This window comes from Caenorhabditis elegans, chromosome II, assembly GCF_000002985.6.
Source record: "Caenorhabditis elegans chromosome II".
Taxonomy (NCBI): Eukaryota; Metazoa; Nematoda; class Chromadorea; order Rhabditida; family Rhabditidae; genus Caenorhabditis; species Caenorhabditis elegans.
The window spans coordinates 4,728,678-4,746,773 of record NC_003280.10 but is presented as its reverse complement, the minus strand read 5'-3'; the positions used below and the strand labels follow the sequence as shown (position 1 = coordinate 4,746,773).

The window sequence follows — 18,096 nt, the reverse complement described above, 5'->3', positions numbered from 1 at the left end:
ATAAGCGAAGGACTTTTTTCGCTGCAAGACCCATTCAAAAATATGAACAAAAAGAAAAAATAGTTATCAGCTATCAGAAAAAAAAAACTAAAACGAAGAAAACAATGGCTAGTGTCGTCGTCCAGGTCCGACCACTCCGTCCATCGTCCTCCCATTTATAAAACTTTCAGGTCTCCATGATGTCTCTCCATTTTATGTACACTCTCTACAATTGAAAATACTTCTGAAATGATCACTTTGAAGGCGAAGTCACATTTTTCTGATTTTTGAAAGTTGAAAGTCGCCTTTTTCTTTTTCAATAGCTCTCTTATCAAATTCGAAGAAATTCCTACGCGTGGGTGGTGGCGACTAACCACTGTTCGGGGGAAATAACAAGTGTTATAGATCTTTCTTTGTATTTCTTTTTTGGACCGAGAGATGTTTGACGAATTGTATATGATTCATTCACGCTCCCGTTTGGATATTTTACAGCGGAATTTTTGATCCCAGCAGGTTCAAACTAGGTGCATGGGGAACTACTTCGAGGAACTTATGGATGGTTTTTTTAAACAATTCCAGATTTGTAAGTTTATTTTCAGGACAATTTTTGCCAGCCTCCAAGGCGAACGACGCCTGCCCGGGGCCTACCTAGTAGGCATGTGAACAGGTAGACACGCCTGAAGACGTACTTGCCCGCAGTGGGAGCCTTAAAAGTAAATTTATAATTTATAGAAAAATTTGCAAAATGGTACATTTCCTTACTTTTCTTTAGGTTTAGGCTTATGTTGGACGTGTAAAAATCATGAAATACGCTATTGTATATTCGTAGGACCTAGACATATCTACTTAAATGCGCACGGATTCGTTCAGGTGGGCCTCGGAATAAATCCGTGCGCCTTTAACAGGATATCTCAGAATTCTGCAAAATTAAGATACCCGCTGCTGCCACGATGAAAACATTTCGAATTGGGTCTTCTCGAAAGCGCCTTTAAGTTGTACAGTAACCTACCTCTCGTAATTTTGTGACTTCCTTGGGTATTGATTTATTTTGCATGTATTTGCAAAAAAAGCGGAATAATGGCTAAGTGGTTACTGTACTTTTTAAAGGCTCACACCGCAGTTTCAATTCAAAAAAATTCGTGGTGAGACCATAAGGAAGCTGACAAGCATTTCGAAGTACAGTATTTAGCACATCACACATCGAGTTTCGGCAAAGAGTTTCGCAAAAACCATGGGCAAATCTGTGTCATAAATCACTATACTCTTTCGTTTTTTATCTTCCTTTTTGTCTTTTCACTTCTCTTTATAGCCAAAGTTCTCACGGGCTTCACGTGATTCCAACATGTCCAAAACGGGTACACACTGACCGCGTAAGATGTTGCCAAGATATATAATATCATTGATGTTAATCTGATAATCAAATGTCTCTCATCTTAAGAATAGTCTGACTGATTACGGGGTCAGGAGGACAACGTCGTCCTAAAAGTGTGTGGAGAACAATAGAAACAAAAAATATCTATAAACAACTGTTATTTTCTACTGTTAAAAGTTGAAAAATTGTACAAAAGATTCTACAATACTTATGAAATATTTACAATTTGAAAATAGAAAAATGATATCTATATTTTGGGGATGTATTGTTGACTGGGAATGGAATTAGGCGAAGAGGTTCTTGTAGGTGTCACGGAGAACGTTTTTCTGGACCTTAGTGATGTGATTTCGTGGCAAATCATCCAGTACAATCACTCGCTTTGGAACCTGAAATGTTAGACATTGAGCTTTGATAATTTGATTTTAATATTTGTATCCTATTTGCAGAATAGGTATGTTATCAAACATTTATAAAAATCACATGTTTTTTTTATAGAAGTTGATTGAAAACAGGTTGTTATAACTTGAAAAATTACAAATATCTGAACGAGAATTGCGGTGTCCGATGGAAATTTGAAAACTCAAAAAAAAAGTTTTAAGGGGATTATTATGAGATTTTTGACGCAAAAGTACGGTACCCGGTCTCGACATGACACATTTTTGTTAAATGCAAAAAGTTGTGCGCCTTTAAAGAGTACTGTAACGTAAAACTTTAGTTTCTGCGGGATTTTTCATAATTTTATTTTAGTGCTTCTAATTAATAAATTACTTACTGAATAAGTAAGTAATCATCGTTAACGAAAATTTGAGATTACAGTAATCTTGGCGCACACAGAAAAAAAATGAAAAAGAAAATTGAAAACAGCAAGACGAATTCAATTTTTTTAAAGTTTTTCTGCATTTATTGATTAGTTTCACAACAAAAAAATAAAAATGGCAGAAAATATTAGCCAAACGCGAAATTTTTTTTGTCAAATACAAAAAGGTGTGCGCCTTTGAAGAGTACTGTAGCTTAAAATTTTTGTTTCTGCGAAATTTTCACCCATTTTCTATAATTTTTTGAATAAAAATATGCGTTCATTATAGAACTGAAAAAAACGCACAGATTTTGACATAATATGAAAAAAAATCGATGAAAAATTCGATGCAACGAAATTTCAAGATTACAGTACTCTAAAGGCGCACACTCTTTTTCATTTAAATTTGTCGTGTCCGGGTACCGTATTTTTAGCGCAAAAATCTTGAAATTTCGGATTATTTTTTAAATAAAAAAACTTGCCTTATAATTGGCAACCTTCTTCTTCATAATTCCAATAAGCTTCTTCTCAAACTCCTTCTCATCAGTCACCTTCTCCGACGGGACTACAATTGCAACAACTGCTTCTCCAAAATCTGGATGTGGAGATGCAATAACTGCAGATTCTTTAACAAATGGAAGTGTATCAATGAAATCTTCAAGTTCTTTTGGATATACATTTAATCCTCCAGTAATAACCATATCCTTTGATCTTCCACCAATCGTCAAATAACCATCCTCATCAAGATGTCCAACATCTCCAGTTTTAAACCATCCATCTTCAGTGAATTCTTCAGCTGTCTTCTTTGGATTCTTCCAATATCCAGCGAAAATCGCATTTGTCTTCACTTCAATTCCTCCATTTTTTGCAATTCTACATCCAACTCCTTGTACAGCCGGGCCAACAGTTCCAGCTTTTCTCTCTCCATTCAATGGATTAGTAGTCATAACTCCAGCTTCTGTCATACCATATCTTTCAAGAATCACTTGTCCAGTTCTTTCCCTGAATTCTTCAATTGTAGATACTGATAGAGGTGCAGATCCAGAAATGAATACTCGAACATTTCCGAATGCTTCTTTATTGAAATTCTTTGATGCCAAAAGTCTTGAAAAGAATGTTGGTACTCCCATCATAACCGTCGCATTTTTCATGTATTTTATACAATCTTCAACTTCAAATTTCGACCGCCAAATCATTGTTGAATGTGAGAATAAAGAGCAATGAAGGGAATAATAGAGTCCATGTACATGATAGAATGGAAGTGCATGTAGATTATAATCATTTCCAGTAAATCCCCAGTCTCGGACAATATCATGTGCGTTGTTAGACAATGATCCATGAGTTAAGATTGCTCCTTTTGGTAGTCCGGTGGTTCCTGAAGTGTAGCAAACTGATGCGGGATCCGATTTTTCGACATGTTCGATCATGGTGCATGCCTGGAAAATGTTGCATTTGAATATTGGGCATGGATAGTATGTATATTGTGTTTTCTTTTGACTTAATTTTGACATGTCAGTTTAAAGGCACACGATATTTTCCGGGTGGGTCTCGGCACGATCACGGCGTTTTTTGGTTTGATCGGTATTTCGATACCGAAAAATCCAAAAAAAAGTAGTCACTTTTGTACTCCAAACACTTTTCCTATTTTCCTAATATTCTTGTCAAAATTTTGGTTTTTAATTTTTTTTTCTAAAAACGTTCAGAATAGATACTGCACGGTGGCTGAGATCGTGACGAGACCCAAGCAGAAGAAGATCGTGTCCCTTTAAACTGGAGGCTCAAGTTTTCACGAATTTGTAAAGTAAAATTAATATTTTTTTCTATATTTCTTGATTAGCATCACAAGGAATTTGTGGTTTTTTCAATTTTGAATTTTTTTTTGAAAATTATTAAATTTTTCATATTTTCCAGCTTACATTCAAGCTTCCTGCTTCAGATGCCAACTTATCCTCGTTGATAACCCTGATCTTATCTCTGAAAACTTTATCCAATTCTTCATTGCACGAGACTAGAATCGAAGGTGTCGCATCCTTGATATAGTGAGCAGCTTCAGATTCAGTATATCCTGGATTGACTGGAATATAGAGTGCTCCGATTTGAAGACAAGCAATGTAGAGAGCAGCTGTATCGGTCGTTTTTGATACTCTAGCCATCACACGGTCTCCTTTCTGAGAAAATTTGAATTTGAAAAGTTGAATTTATACAATTTTAAAGATAAAATGACCTTTATATTGTACTTTTCAGTCAGAGCAGTTGCATATTGCCCAGTTCGTTTAACAAATTCTCCATAAGTCGTTTTGCGATCGCCATCGATAAAGAGGAGCTGGAAAATTATAAAATTATGGAAAAAACGTTCAGAAGGATATTGAATAGCAACCTTCGAAGGATCGGATTGAAGCTGAGCTTGACTGACAATATTGTTGGCTGCAGAAGAAGCGGCACGGAGCCCAATTTGTGGATGGACGGAGCTGACTAGACGACTGAGCATTTCTGAAATATCTAATTTTCTGTAATAGAAACAATGCTTTAAAATGAAAAATTCAAGAAAATTAGGCAACTTCTATTTAAAATTCAACTTTGGAAGTTTTTTTTCAAAGTTTTCGCATTCTAATTGCACAAAATATGCACAATACCGTAAATTTTCAATTTTTTATTTCAAAATGATGTTCAAAAATGCTTGATTTGGTTTTTAACCTTATTTCATCAATTTCTGCATTTTTTTTCTTTTAAAAATAATTTTTTCTACGAGTAAGAACTTTTTCAGTTTTTATCGGACTTTTCAGGTAGATTCTAAGTTTAAAACAAGGTTTTTGTTTCAAATCTGCAGTGCTTGAAAACAGGAAGCTGTAGAAAACTGAATTAAAATCGTGAATTGATCGGGTTGACCGTTTCTTATAACGAGATGTTGTTGGCCCTGCGTCTCGTATTCTCGATTTGTCATTCTTAAAAATGGCAACAAAGATAAGAGGTTGAAGGGAGAAGAAACCTTCGTCGAAATGAGTTCTTTGGTGGTGAAAACGTGATTTGTTTGATCTGAAGAACAAGCATAGAACATCATTTTTTTTGATCGAAATGAGTCATGTAATGGATATCGAGTCAGAACACAAGAAAAGGAAAAAAGGGAATCTAATAAATAATTATAATCACATTTTTCACCTAGGAACAGAAGAAAATGAAAGCGTATTATACAACAAAGGCTGAGGGATATTTTAGAAATGAGATAAAATTTAAAATTTTTAATAATAAATAAATTAAAATTGAATAATATTACACAGAAAATGTGCATTTTGGCCGAAATCGTAGTTGAACCGAACGTGATATGAGAGGAGAAGGGACAACACAGGAGAAAATATTTTCAACAAAAAAGAAAATAGAACCCATTTTTGGTGAGATTTTTGGGAAGATCCTGAACTTTTCAGACGGGGTACTTGGATTCTGGAGCAAGGCGATCGAGGACCTAAAACTTGAAATAATTGATAAAAATCCTGATTCGTTAGAACTGACCTGTCGGATTCCAGGAAGATATGTGATTGTTGAGATTCCGGGGATACTTCTGAGCAAATTGACAATTCCAGGCAGGAAACCACTGTAAATTCATTATTATTAGATTAAATTTAATTTCGTGAGCGATTAGTTCAAAATGTTTGTTACAAATCGAAGAAAAAGAGCAGAAAATTCAAGATATTGATTCTATTGCAAATATTTAGAAAACTCAACATTTTTTAGTCAAAAACTCACCCGAAAAGGACAATAAATCCCCAACACTCGGCAATCATTCCGAACAATGGGTACCCAAATAGAACTACCAAAATCCCTGAAAATAAATTTTTAAATTAAAATAATGAATTCCTTGTGATCGAACCTCCGAAGAAGAGAATGCTTCCTTTCAGTTTTCGGAATTCGAAGAAGAAAACAAGTGTTCGCTGCACGCCGATAATAAATGTGATTCCAACAATGAATAGAAGCTGAAAATAATAATTTTATGCTTTAAATTTACAATAAATACTTACATTTCCGATAGCTAAAAGAGCAGAATCAAGGAACATCAGCACTCCGAGAAATATGAAAAAGAAGCCGAACGTCGTTAACCCCACTCCGATTTCTGAAATGTTTCACAGTTTACATATATTTTCTGATTTTCAAACTTACGTTTTGTTGTGCTTACTTCGAAATTCATCATTTTGACTGGACCCAAGTGGTTTCTCTTTTAAACGGCTGAAAAAAATTAAATTCTCAAAAGAATCGGTCATAGAAAAACAAATAGAAGAAGATTATTGATTTTTTGAAATAAATTTGCGTTTCTTTTTAGCAAATGAAACTGATTTTATCTCGAATTGAAAAATTTAAGCGAAAAATCGGAAAATAAAACTGGAAATTCCGCGGAAATGACGTGTACGTAAAATTGCGGACCACGTGGCCGCCGTGCATTTCCGCGTGGCCTAGAAACTCGCACATGGCCGAAGTAGCGAAAATCGGCGGGAAAAAGGAAAATTTAAATTTGAATGGTAAACTTTTGAATTCGTAGTATTTTCGCTCAATTAATACGATTTTTATTGAGAAATTGGACAAAAAGTAACTATGTTGGTTGGAAGTGCCACAAAAGGCATTTTTGAGATTTCAAATCGATATTTTTTCGAACAAACAAGACTTTCCAATTATTTATTGACTATTTCCAAAGGTACAACGTATTAATAAGTAGAACATCAGTTTTATTAATCGAAATTACTTGAAATTTTAATCCAAACGTCATATGAGTAAACCGATTACAGTTATTTGGAAGCTTTCTGAAAAATATTTCAGTGTATTCGAAAATCACAAAATTTAAAAATCAAATTTCATTATTCAAAACTTGGAAAATTGACCAATAGATTGAAAAATAAATAAGAAGATAAAAATATTATTTGTTCTCCAAATTTAAAGTGGATGATTATTCAGGAACTGTTGAACGGCGTAGTACATTTGTGGAGCTCTCCATTGTGGAGCCATATGTCCAGCTCCGCGAATAGTGATGAAACTGAGCCCATCGAAAAGTGTCTTGAATCCGGCGATTTGTCTATCATACTTCCATGGAGTCTTTTTAAGTGTTCTACGAAGTCCAAGTTGATCAGAGAATTGCTGTCCCATCATAAAGTTGCAGGCCATATCAGTATCTCCATAGTACAAAAGAACTCTGACGTGGTTCTTGACGATCTTCTTGATGAATGGAGTCATATCGGTGTACTGCTTCTGGTAGGTAGTAGTCACCTTGTCACTGAAAATTTTTGTTTTGATCTCTGGGCTTGGGCTCTTTGGCTCAGGCTCACCTGCAGATATCCCATTTTCCAAGATTGAATGGAATGTGGATTGCCTTACGAACCTTTGGATTGTTCATATAGGAGAGCATCTCAGTATCGTTGAGGCATGGAACATCAGCCTTAAGTGGCTTTTGGGATTGAGATTTGTTCTGAAAGATACAAATATGAAGTGACTGCTATGGTGGTAATTATTGATCAAATTAAAAAAGTTTTAAATATGCAATTTGACCAAAAAAAATTCTATAACCTTTTTCCTATTTTAATTTTTTTTACTTGGATGGCAAAAAAATTGTTTGAATATAATCCTTGCAGGGTTTCGTTCACAAAACAATTTTCAAAGTTTTCAAAAAAAAAAACTGCTGATAATGATCTCATGACCGTGACACCTACCGTGACACTAGGTGAAAACTGAGTACTGAAAAATTTTCTGAAAAGTTTTCCAATGATATTTTTACATTTTCCCATTGCTGCTACCCCACATACTTTCAAAAATTGATAAAGGGAAGTCTTTGTTTGATTTTTCAAGAGCTCATCAAAATGGGCCATTGCTGGAGCAACTCCTCTCAACATGTGCTTCATTCTCTTGCTGTTCACTGATGGATTTGGATCACAATCTCTGTACAAATCATATGGATTCAATCCTCCGAACCACAAGAATTGGAAGATGTCCTCAACGAGAGTTGCACAGTGTCCGGTGACTTGAGTCAAATCACATGAATCAATGCATCCTCTGCAGCAATCTCTCTCAAGAGTATTCCAGATCTTCTCATCAATAAGTCCGTGTCCATAAGCAAATCTGACAGAGGTATCAATGTTAAGCTTCTCATTAACATATCCATTTCCAAGTGCCATTCCTTTCAAGTTAATTGGGAAGTCCTTTTGTCCATCAACAATTCTTGCGGTAAGAGTTGGAACATAAACTCCTCCATAAGACTCTCCCATAATGAATGTCTGATGATGACGGAATTGTGGGAATTCAGTGAAGAATTGTTTGACAGCTTCGTAGTTCTCAAGAGAAGTCAAATCATCGTTGGTTGTGATGTTTCCATCAGTGGCATACGAGTAACCAACTCCAGCTGGAGACTCAATATAGACAACTGAAGCCATTTTGTTCCATGAGTACTCGTTTTCACGAAGAGTCTTTCCATCTTCATTGGCAACATATGGTCCCATTTCATTGAGAAGTCCGTCCAAGGAAGAGCATCCTGGTCCTCCGTTGAACCAGAAGATCAGTGGGTCGTTGGATGGCTCGTTTTGGGATTCGACGAACCTGGAATAATGATTTAGGATGATTTATTAGACAAGCCGGTATGAAGGCAAGCTCGCATTCAAAAGATTTTCGTTGTGTAAGTTGTAAGATTTTCGTGTAAGATTTGTTGTGTAAGATTTTCGTTGTGTAAGCTTCTGAACCTATTTCACACCTTGAACACTGTTTCAAACAACCTTTCGATCGACGAAAAATTGAAAAGGTACAAGACTTTTTTTACTTTCATGCTAGTTTGCACTTTTTAGGCTAACTTCTGTCCTTCATACTCACCAATAATGAAGCACATGGTTATCCGAAACTTGGAAGAATCCGGAATAATGCTTGAAATTCGGCTCAAAGTCCAATCCTGGCAAATCCTTGATCTCTTCTCCACAGGTCACCCCGACGAAGAAGGCGAGAAGCAGAAGGGTTTTCATACCTGAAATTCAATGAATTAGAGGTTGAGCATGGAACATGACAAGAAAGAAAAACAGATATCTTGTGATGTTTGTCTGAGACATTGGAGAGAAGGAGGCGGAGTCTCGACTGTCCCATAGGGGCGGAGCCAGAAGAAGGCAAAGGACAATTTGAGGACAATGTGGATCTGTGAAGATTGGGGAGATGGTTGTGCACAAGATTTGAATTTGAAAAAAAAAAGATTTGATTTTGATAAGATAGAGATCAAACGACTAGTGCCATCGTGTACTCTATAAATTTCTGTGAGGCAGGGGAGAACCAGCTTCAGGAAATTTAAATTGTCTATTTTTTGTAGTCGTAGAGTACTAAATGTGGGCAAGTTTAAAGGTCTTTCTTAGCTTTCCTATTGGAAGCAGGTACTAGTTAGTTAGAGTCCGCTTTAAGGCAGGTAGGCAACAGGTGGAGTACGGAAATCTGACACATTTTTAGACTTGAAATGGCTCAAAACTATCGAATGTCGTAATGAGACCTTATGAAAAATTCTCAAAAAACGTTATTGCTCTGGCCTCTGAAATTTCTATTTTTGCCAACTTGCCAAAGTCAGAACAAGAAACGAAATATTTCCAGATTTTCCGATTTTTTATTAACGAAACTCTTTCAAAAAATTTTGCGGCGCAGTCAATTTTGGTTGTCTCATTTTTACCTGTTCAATAGAACATTTCTTCCAGAAACTTTTTTATCTTTTCTGATTTAAATTCTTTATTTCTCTCACGCCATGCTGAAGGAGCCAATATTACAACACGCAACGCGATCAACATTCAATAAATCAATTTATATCAAAAAGATTGTGGAGAAGAAAACGAGACAATCATTTTTGCAAAGAAATGAAGATAAGAGAAAATATTTGTGAGCAACGGCGGGTTTTTAAGCAGGCGAGTGATGGATTGGGGTCAATTGAATGAGGATCGGTAGAGGCTGGCACCGATCACTGTTGGCCACTGGTCGAGTCAATGCCAAACACCACAAAGTGAACTTCCGAGTTGGTGAGAATCACAAACTTCTGAAAAAAGAAAACATTTTAGGTGATCGCCAGGTGGCCAGAAACCATGAAAAAAAACGTTTAGAGTTGTGGATCCTGATTTCGTTTTAAAAAAATTGGGGCGTCAGTTCAAAGGCACAGGCTGTTTTCTGAGTGACTCTCGTCATGGATTGAATTTCCCTTATTTGTTCAATTGATATAGAAAGAGATTAATTGGCCAATTTTTTGTAAGACAAAACAAACGTTAAATGAAAGATAAATGTTTTTAGAATCTGGGACCGTGTTTGGCAGATTTTAAAAACCAATTTTTATATTCAAAATCTGATCTTCCATTTAACGTGTGTTTTGTATACCCAGAAATCATGTTATATGCTTATTATTTTCTTTGTTTCATACCTGAGAATATGTTAAAAGTAGTTTTGTGCAATGGTTCAGGTATGTTGTGAATAGTTGATCTCGATATTTTCTTCTAAAAAATTTTAGTACCGTGTAAACAAAGACTGCAACTGCATACCCATTAGGTTTCAATTTCCAAACTGAAACTACGCCGGCAGAAGTTAAGGAGTACAAATTCTCCTCGTCGCAAGCCACGTCTACTGTATATTCAGACGATCCAAAGCAAAGTTGATGAGATGGATTTCTGAAAAAAAACTGTTTCTTTAAAAATTGAAGCTCAATTAAATTGCATACTTTGGTTTATCTTTTTCCCAGACAAAACAAGTTTGAGAAAACTTATCAAAAATCATGAGCCGATCTTCTCCAAATTTTCCAATATCTCCAGTTGTGATAGTCTGAAAATATAATTGCTAATTTCCGCTAGAATTGCCAAAATGACTTTTTCTGTCTCATAGTTCTCGTAATCCAGTGGAGAATCTGATGTGAAGCTAGAGATAAACTTGTTCGATAGCACATAAATTCGATTTTCAATTACGAAGCTAGAAGAGATTGGATTCAGTAGTGGAGAGCACTCGAAAATTCTGAATATACATTTTTACAATATATCTCTGTTTCCCTATTAAAAACCAACTTTTCCTGATTCTCCAAAATAGTAACTTTTCCGGATCCATTCATATAACACGGACTTCCATTTAAAACAAGTAATGAGACGACATCTGCCACGTCATCATAGGTTATCATTTTCTCCAAATCATCAATTTCCATCATCAATATTTTCGATGAGGAGTAGAGCTGGAAAATGTGTACTGATAATCTTTAGAAGTATAGATACTTGCACACCATCACAAAATTATGGCTCGAATATAGGCGAACTTTTTGATGCGCAAGAAAATAATCATTTTCGATATTATGTAAGATACTTTTCTGAAATAAAGTTAATTTGATAAATTTGATAAATTTTTTGTAACTTACGAGGAGATTTTTCAAAGATCTCAGTTCAACAAAGTATCGGTTTTCTTGAGGTAAGAAAAGTAGAAGAACGAAGATATTCTGGAAATTTGGGGTGTTTTGGAAAATTTTGCTAATAAAAAGTTATTGTGAATACACTATGAGGATGTCCATTTATATTTAAAAAATCAAATCTTAAAGTTAGAGTCTGTAATGAATCTGCAAAATGCGTCAGTGTTGCATGTTCTCCCGATATTTTTTATTCGAACTTGGTGATAAAATATGGTAAAATATTTGCTTTATTTGAAAATAATTTTAATTTTATTCAAAGCAATTGAAAAATTTCTCACTTCTCAGAGACGTTTGTGAGAGAATCCACGGAATAAGGAAGACGCATGGAATTCTACAACACTTTCCAATTTTTCATTCAATAAATCAGATACAATTTCCTTATACAGAATCCTTAACCTATACATCCTTTTTCACATGGATCCGATTTCACGGGTGTGCTAAATTATTGTTACAAGAGAATCAGAGAAAAAGAAGCAATGATTGAAAAGTGAATGGAACACACATAGTCTGCGTCTAGCCTTCTTCGTATTCTGATTCTGAATCTCGACGGGAATTCCGACGGGAAACGAAACTTAGAAAGAGAGAATTACACTGCGCATCTCTCGTTTTCTATACACATTCTCTACAATTCCCTTCAACGGTTGACCATGTTCGGATAGTAGGCATTGAATATTTTTAGTTAGGAAGAAGGACAGACCTAACACTTATATATCAAAGTTTTTATATAGTCAATTTTTGCCTTAAATGTGGGTTTTAGTTTTAGATAGGCTCTTTTAGTACCCGTAATTTATCTATCAGACTTGCACCCTTGCTCTACTTTGAGAGCCTACATCTCGATTCTGTTTAGGTTTATCAAAAAATTGTCAACTGACAAAATACGTGTAAAATATTTTTCTACATTTAAACAGATTTGCATATTAGATGTAGAACAACTAAGTTGCCGAAACAAATGTTTGCTTCCTGAGGCATTATGCCCACATCGAGAGTTAACTGTATTTCCTCTGTTTCATCAGAATATTTGCCTGAAAGTAATAAGCTTTACTAGTAGAGGAAATATTAAATAACCTAACAATAAATTTAATCGACACTAGTCTAAGAATGATACGGTTTGTGAAAATCTTTCTTTTCTTTTAATGTGTCAAAATTATTTGCTTTCGCCCTCCTGTCTCCCCCTGCGGTCACTATTTTTTCTTATTCTCCCATTCCACTTTTCTCTATTTTTCCATATCTTTTTATTGTTTCTTCCATTCAATTTTAATTTTTACAGACTCCCGAACTTCACAAAATGCAATGGGTCGTCTGAAATTGGCGTTTCGAAATGTTCTCGTTCCATTATTTTTTGTCTATTTTTTCCTACACATTGGCATCACAACTTGGAAACTTTTTCAAGTGGATAGTACGAGGATTGGGTATGAGGTGAGCAATGGTTTTTGGGATTTTTTTAAAGTTTAGAAGTAAATGTGTTAGAAATTTTATTTAAAGTTTAAAAGTGATAAAAAATACAGACTAAATATACCAAATATATGTACATAGATGCTAAAAAGTTTGTAAATTTTTTTTCAGAATTTTTTAATTGATTTTTTTAAATTATAAAAATTCAAATAGCCGAATTATTTTCGATTTTCCCACGAATGAATGATCTAGTTTTTTGGTTTTTTAAAACGTTTTCTTTTTGATTTTCAGGCGCTTTTCCGTAAAGAAAAATGGTCATTCGGTCCTTGCGAGTTTTTTAAAGTTGAAAAAAAAAAATATTATAAAAATTTTGAAAAATTGTATAAAATTGTTTTACAATCATATTGGGCAAACTGTCATTTTGAGACAATTTAAATTTCACAATATTTTTCCTCAACTTTATAAGTTTCAATTTCCAGAACCTAAGAGATGGACCACTTCTCTCAAAGTCAGGGATGCACGTAAGAAAAGGAAATGTGATCGAAGCAATAGGTTATGGAAAATTGTCAGCAATCGGATTTGGTGGAGGTGGACCACTCAGAAATAAGAAGAAAAGTTTGCTAGTATTGGCATTTTTCAAAATTAAAATAAAATAAATTCCAGAACCAAAGCAGGTTCATCCAGTTCTTCGGCGAAAGGACGTGGGAGTTCCAGTGATTTCAGAGAATGTAAAAGAGGTTGGTTAATGGAAAATCCTTAAACTAATTTTGCTATTTTTCATTTAAAAAATTTTTCAGACTCTTGTCTCGGAAGGAAATAGTATTCTCAACAAGACATCTGAAAATTCCAACTTTATATATTTTGCAATGATAAACAATGCCTACGAGAGAATGACACTTAATTGGATTTGTAACACGGCTTTGATGGATGTGAGTATTAGACTGAATTTCAAATTGGAGATGGCTGGAAAGCTTATTCAAAATTTTCTGACCCAAAATTCGGTTAATACTGGATTCCCGGTTAATACAAAATTTGGTTAATACTGTTGGGATTTTAGGTCCCTTGAATAATTTGACATTTTTATGAGCCTGTTTAAATCTTTCTGAAATTAAAAAAAACTTCAGAATGTTCACAATCGGACCCTTATTGTCAGTATGGACTCATCAACGTGTGCTGCTATAAAATCGCAATGGGACGAAACTATAAAATGCGTATCTTTAAACATTGATACTTACAAAACTGGTTACGAGTGGGGAAAACAAGAATATATCAATATTCTGACTCTCCGTGCTAATTTGATGGATCTTTTGGCAACGAATAATATTCCATTTGTTCTTATTGAAGCCGATGCGACGTGGTTCAAAGATCCACTGGAATTATTTGCAAACCGAACGAATACAGAAGAAGATTTTGATATAATAGTTCCAGTGAAAGGTTATGACGGAGGAAGTTGGGATACGATGGCTTTTGATCCAATGTTGGTTGGAAGTACGAATGGATCAAAAATGTTTATAAAGGAGATGAAGGAAAGATTGAATGCCGATCAGAAGTTGTATGATCAGGTGAGAATATCATTTTTTTTTGAAATTCAAGCAAACTTTGATGTATGTAGTCTCTAGAAATTGAACTTTCAAAATAATCAATTTTGCGGGACTTCCACGATGGGTAGGCATGTCTCCAGGCGTCTGTGCCTCTTTTTTTACAGCAAATTATCAACTGCTGATGTTTTAGCTAAGAGTTACAAATTTCACTATTTATTTTTCTGAATAAAATTGCAAGTTTCAATACATAAATATTTTAATAAAATATGCCCATGTGTGCTTCGGCAATAGCCCCGAGGCAAGCGTAGGCCGCCATAAAGGCAGTCAAAAACTTTTGTAATCATATGAGAATTTTTGAAACTGTAATGGCTCCTTGTTTAACGCTATGAATAATCTATTTTAAAAAACAAACAAAAAATTTTATAACGAAAATATTTTTTAGACACTGGAACTTAAAAGCGCGTGGTCTTTTCCAAAAAGGTCTTGCCACGAAAAAAAAGGAAAAATGGAGGTGACAGAATTAAAAAAAAGCCTTCCAGAAGATTTATTTCAATTTTTGTTTTCAAAAGGCGAAACCGGGCATTCTTAACACTTTTTTAAAGATTTTTAATTCAAATTTAAACGTACTTAAATAATTTATATATTTTTATTTGCAGGACGTAATGAATCAGTTATGTGCATCACAACACAACGGCCTAGTCTGTCGACAGTTTGAATACAATGAGGTGGCAGATGGCAAATGGTCAGTCAGTTCCCCATCATGATTTATGGCTCCTTCCAATTTGAATTTTTAGGTTCAAAATGGACGAAAGAGAACGGAAAATTCCATATATTCTTAATAATAATTTTAATTCGGGGACTACGAACAAGGAGACAAGGCAAGCGCTTAATGGGTTCTGGTTTTTGGCAACTAAAACAAATCAATGTGTTATTTCAAAAGTGACAAAGTTTATGCAAAAGTATTCAAATTAAAACTGTCATTATCATACATCCTTCCGAAAAAAAACTTCATTTCATTTCTGGTATTTCAATTTTCCCGGGTTTTCAAATGTTTTGTGATTTAATTTATGTGATTCGAAATATTGGATAAACACCTCCAAACTCACTTTCTCTTTATTATATACTGCTCGATAAATTGTCTTGGTTTGCACTGGTTTTATATGAAACGACGCGTTTCGAAGTGGTTGCTCGGCGAGCCATTGCTGTAGTTGAGCACGATGAAGATGTGCACTCATGTGACGGAGCACACGCTCCAGAGCACTTTCTGTATATGTTGCTTCACGGATTGTTGGGGGTAGGTCTGCGTAGCATGCTATTGACTGAAAATGGAGAGGTTTAGAAATATAATTATCTTGAAGTAAAATATATAAAAAATAAATATCTAAAATTAAAAAAAAACCACTGAAAATGAAACTTTAATTTTTGGTAGGCCAGGGGTAGGTGACATTGTTTATGTAGGCAGGCACGCTGGCATTCAAGTCTACCTACCGCTTATTTAAGGTAATTTTCTGTAATCTCCGATGGTCTATTTGTTGATTGATTGATTTGGCATTTTCATTAATATAAAGCAATGGGAATGAAGGGGTGCTACAGTACTCTATGATACTACAGTAACCAACAATTATGTCGACAAATAATATTTTATTAAATAAAGTTGATAATTTAATACACCACACAATGATACTTTCACTGATCCAATTATTATACCTCCATCTCAACGAAATCTGTTTGCACCCATTTGTCGAACTTCTGGTCGCCTTTCGAGTCCGTTTCACAGTTCTTTTCTTCCAGCGTTTGGTTCCTTAAATTCAGTATTTTTTTGTGAGAGTCTCAAAACGTTTTATTTACTTTTTCACATCGACAATTTCCAATTCGAATGCCGGTGGGATATCCATTATAACCTCCGGAACTGTGGATACAATGAAAAAGCTTTTTGACTTCTTGGCTGACACATTCAAAAGGCACTCATCGTCACAATCACTGATCGAGGAAAGATCTGAAAAACTATTCGACTGGTATGAAATATTATCAAAATTCCAGCGCAACTACTAGAAACTAACCTGAAAATAAATCATCCATGAGTAGCAATAAAAATGAATCCCAGGCCAATGCCAAAAAGTTATTCCACTTGAGTTCATATTACTCGAGTTTGGAATTTTCTTGTTATAGAAAGAATATGAATGAAATTTGCTGCTTTTTGTGGTCAGAACATATATACACATTAAGAAACAAAAAAGTGGAAATACAAATTGTGATTAACAAAAAACATTAGAGAACTGTCAAATTAAAAAAAAAAGGACGATAAGAAAATGTTTCAATTAAAATCTACGAGACAGGCACCGACATTTAAAATGTTTTAAAAATTGTTTAACGTAGAATTGAGACATTGCATAGACAGTTTATAGAATTAGCACATACAATTACAAAATTCAGACTTTCATTATTTCGGAATAGAAATACCAAATTTTATTCAGAAATATCCTTCGAACAACGTTCAAAAATCTAGGACATTTACATCACATTCACAAACTGAAAACTATTGGTTTTTTTTATATACCAGCAAAATTTTGAAGCTACATACATAAAAATTTTCTTCAAAATAAATAATTTTAAAAAACTGTTTAACATATAATAAGACACAGAAATCACAGGTTCATTGGGTTTCCAAATACATAAGTACAAAAATGCCTGCCTACCTTCAAGCCACTGAAGCCACTACTGCCAATTTACATACAAACTTTTTCACATTTCAAAACTACATTTTCAACAAATAAATTGAAATTAACAATTTTTTACAGAATTGACAACATTATATTGGAAGGTTAGTTATTTTTTCAATCCAACATAAAATGACCGAGAACTTTCATAGTACAAGATATAACACATTTATTCATCACAGTTTCAAAAAAACAGTTCACAAATAACATATTTGAATTAAGACAATGAAAACAATAAACAATAAAAAATGAATATTTCTAATGTTGAAACAAAATTTAGACGTTAAAAAATATTTGAGACACCACAATTGGACTTTTTGGACTACTGGAACAAATACATACAATATCTATCAGTACGTCATAGGAGAAACAAATAGTCAGAAACAAAAAGTTGAGAAAATCCCAGGAAGCTTTTCTTTTTATACGACTCAATGAATCACCGAACTATGAGCTATGAGACATCTGTGTGTATTTATTATGCTCATATTGTTTTTTCAAGCTTAAAGTTTCAATGATTGCTCAATGATTTCCAATTGTTCAACAACATTCTCTTATCTGTTTTCATGTTCCGTATCCCAATCAAAACGTGCCAAATGCTCTATTTTTCATTACACTTTTCAATTCTGTCAAACTCTTCGATTTCCTCTCGCATTGATAACAAAACACTGATCGTTAGATAGAGGTTTATCAGTTAGACGAGTGTCTGTGAATCTCAATTTTCCAATGTTCTCTCGTTGCTTGTATTTTCAATCTTTCAATCGTCCTCTCTTTCTTTTCGTCGGTAAACACATATACTTTCGTGTTGTTGTGTTAGCCACAAGCTCCTCTATTATTTTTCTGACTGATTTTCACTTTTGAACTTTTTAATTAAGGGTTTTTAATGCTTC

General features: G+C 34.4%; 5 protein-coding genes across 6 annotated transcripts; 1 reads left to right on the top strand and 4 right to left on the bottom strand.

The window, feature by feature from the left end:
• Nucleotides 1-1,493: 1,493 nt before the first annotated feature.
• Nucleotides 1,494-4,637, bottom strand: acs-11 (fatty Acid CoA Synthetase family). The gene is made up of 5 exons (NM_062447.10): nucleotides 4,525-4,637; nucleotides 4,372-4,470; nucleotides 4,064-4,315; nucleotides 2,630-3,583; nucleotides 1,494-1,737 (listed from the first exon to the last, which is right to left on the bottom strand). Exons 1-5 carry the CDS (start codon nucleotides 4,633-4,635, stop codon nucleotides 1,636-1,638), a joined length of 1,518 nt encoding a protein of 505 aa, NP_494848.3. The 5' UTR covers nucleotides 4,636-4,637; the 3' UTR covers nucleotides 1,494-1,635.
• Nucleotides 4,638-5,194: 557 nt separating this feature from the next.
• eas-1 (putative Golgi transport protein 1) lies at nucleotides 5,195-6,362 on the bottom strand. Its single transcript, NM_062446.6, has 6 exons — nucleotides 6,297-6,362; nucleotides 6,158-6,249; nucleotides 6,010-6,112; nucleotides 5,886-5,961; nucleotides 5,652-5,733; nucleotides 5,195-5,604 (listed from the first exon to the last, which is right to left on the bottom strand). Exons 1-6 carry the CDS (start codon nucleotides 6,325-6,327, stop codon nucleotides 5,563-5,565), a joined length of 426 nt encoding a protein of 141 aa, NP_494847.2. The 5' UTR covers nucleotides 6,328-6,362; the 3' UTR covers nucleotides 5,195-5,562.
• A 609-nt stretch (nucleotides 6,363-6,971) lies between these two features.
• Nucleotides 6,972-9,126, bottom strand: ctsa-1.1 (Serine carboxypeptidase ctsa-1.1). The gene is made up of 4 exons (NM_062445.7): nucleotides 8,979-9,126; nucleotides 7,925-8,711; nucleotides 7,451-7,590; nucleotides 6,972-7,398 (listed from the first exon to the last, which is right to left on the bottom strand). The coding sequence occupies exons 1-4, from the start codon at nucleotides 9,122-9,124 to the stop codon at nucleotides 7,062-7,064; spliced, it is 1,410 nt and encodes a 469-aa protein (NP_494846.1). The 5' UTR covers nucleotides 9,125-9,126; the 3' UTR covers nucleotides 6,972-7,061.
• Nucleotides 9,127-9,845: 719 nt separating this feature from the next.
• F41C3.7 lies at nucleotides 9,846-16,741 on the bottom strand (the record flags this gene model as incomplete). Of its 2 annotated transcripts, NM_001377787.2 has the most annotated exons (12): nucleotides 9,846-10,164; nucleotides 10,540-10,612; nucleotides 10,658-10,783; nucleotides 10,834-10,934; nucleotides 10,979-11,120; nucleotides 11,171-11,331; nucleotides 11,380-11,463; nucleotides 11,512-11,589; nucleotides 15,599-15,811; nucleotides 16,200-16,293; nucleotides 16,341-16,488; nucleotides 16,553-16,571. In NM_001377787.2, 12 exons carry the CDS (start codon nucleotides 16,569-16,571, stop codon nucleotides 10,090-10,092), a joined length of 1,314 nt encoding a protein of 437 aa, NP_001364541.1. In that variant the 3' UTR covers nucleotides 9,846-10,089. The 2 variants fall into 2 exon arrangements, with proteins under 2 accessions (NP_001364541.1, NP_001364542.1); NM_001377788.2 differs by lacking the exons at nucleotides 9,846-10,164; nucleotides 10,540-10,612; nucleotides 10,658-10,783; ... (4 more) ...; nucleotides 11,512-11,589; nucleotides 15,599-15,811 and having other exon boundaries at nucleotides 16,119-16,293; nucleotides 16,553-16,741.
• F41C3.11 (Nucleotide-diphospho-sugar transferase domain-containing protein) lies at nucleotides 12,826-15,596 on the top strand. The gene is made up of 7 exons (NM_062443.7): nucleotides 12,826-12,975; nucleotides 13,431-13,566; nucleotides 13,615-13,688; nucleotides 13,749-13,880; nucleotides 14,076-14,513; nucleotides 15,149-15,234; nucleotides 15,287-15,596. Exons 1-7 carry the CDS (start codon nucleotides 12,850-12,852, stop codon nucleotides 15,462-15,464), a joined length of 1,170 nt encoding a protein of 389 aa, NP_494844.3. The 5' UTR covers nucleotides 12,826-12,849; the 3' UTR covers nucleotides 15,465-15,596.
• Nucleotides 16,742-18,096: the final 1,355 nt, after the last annotated feature.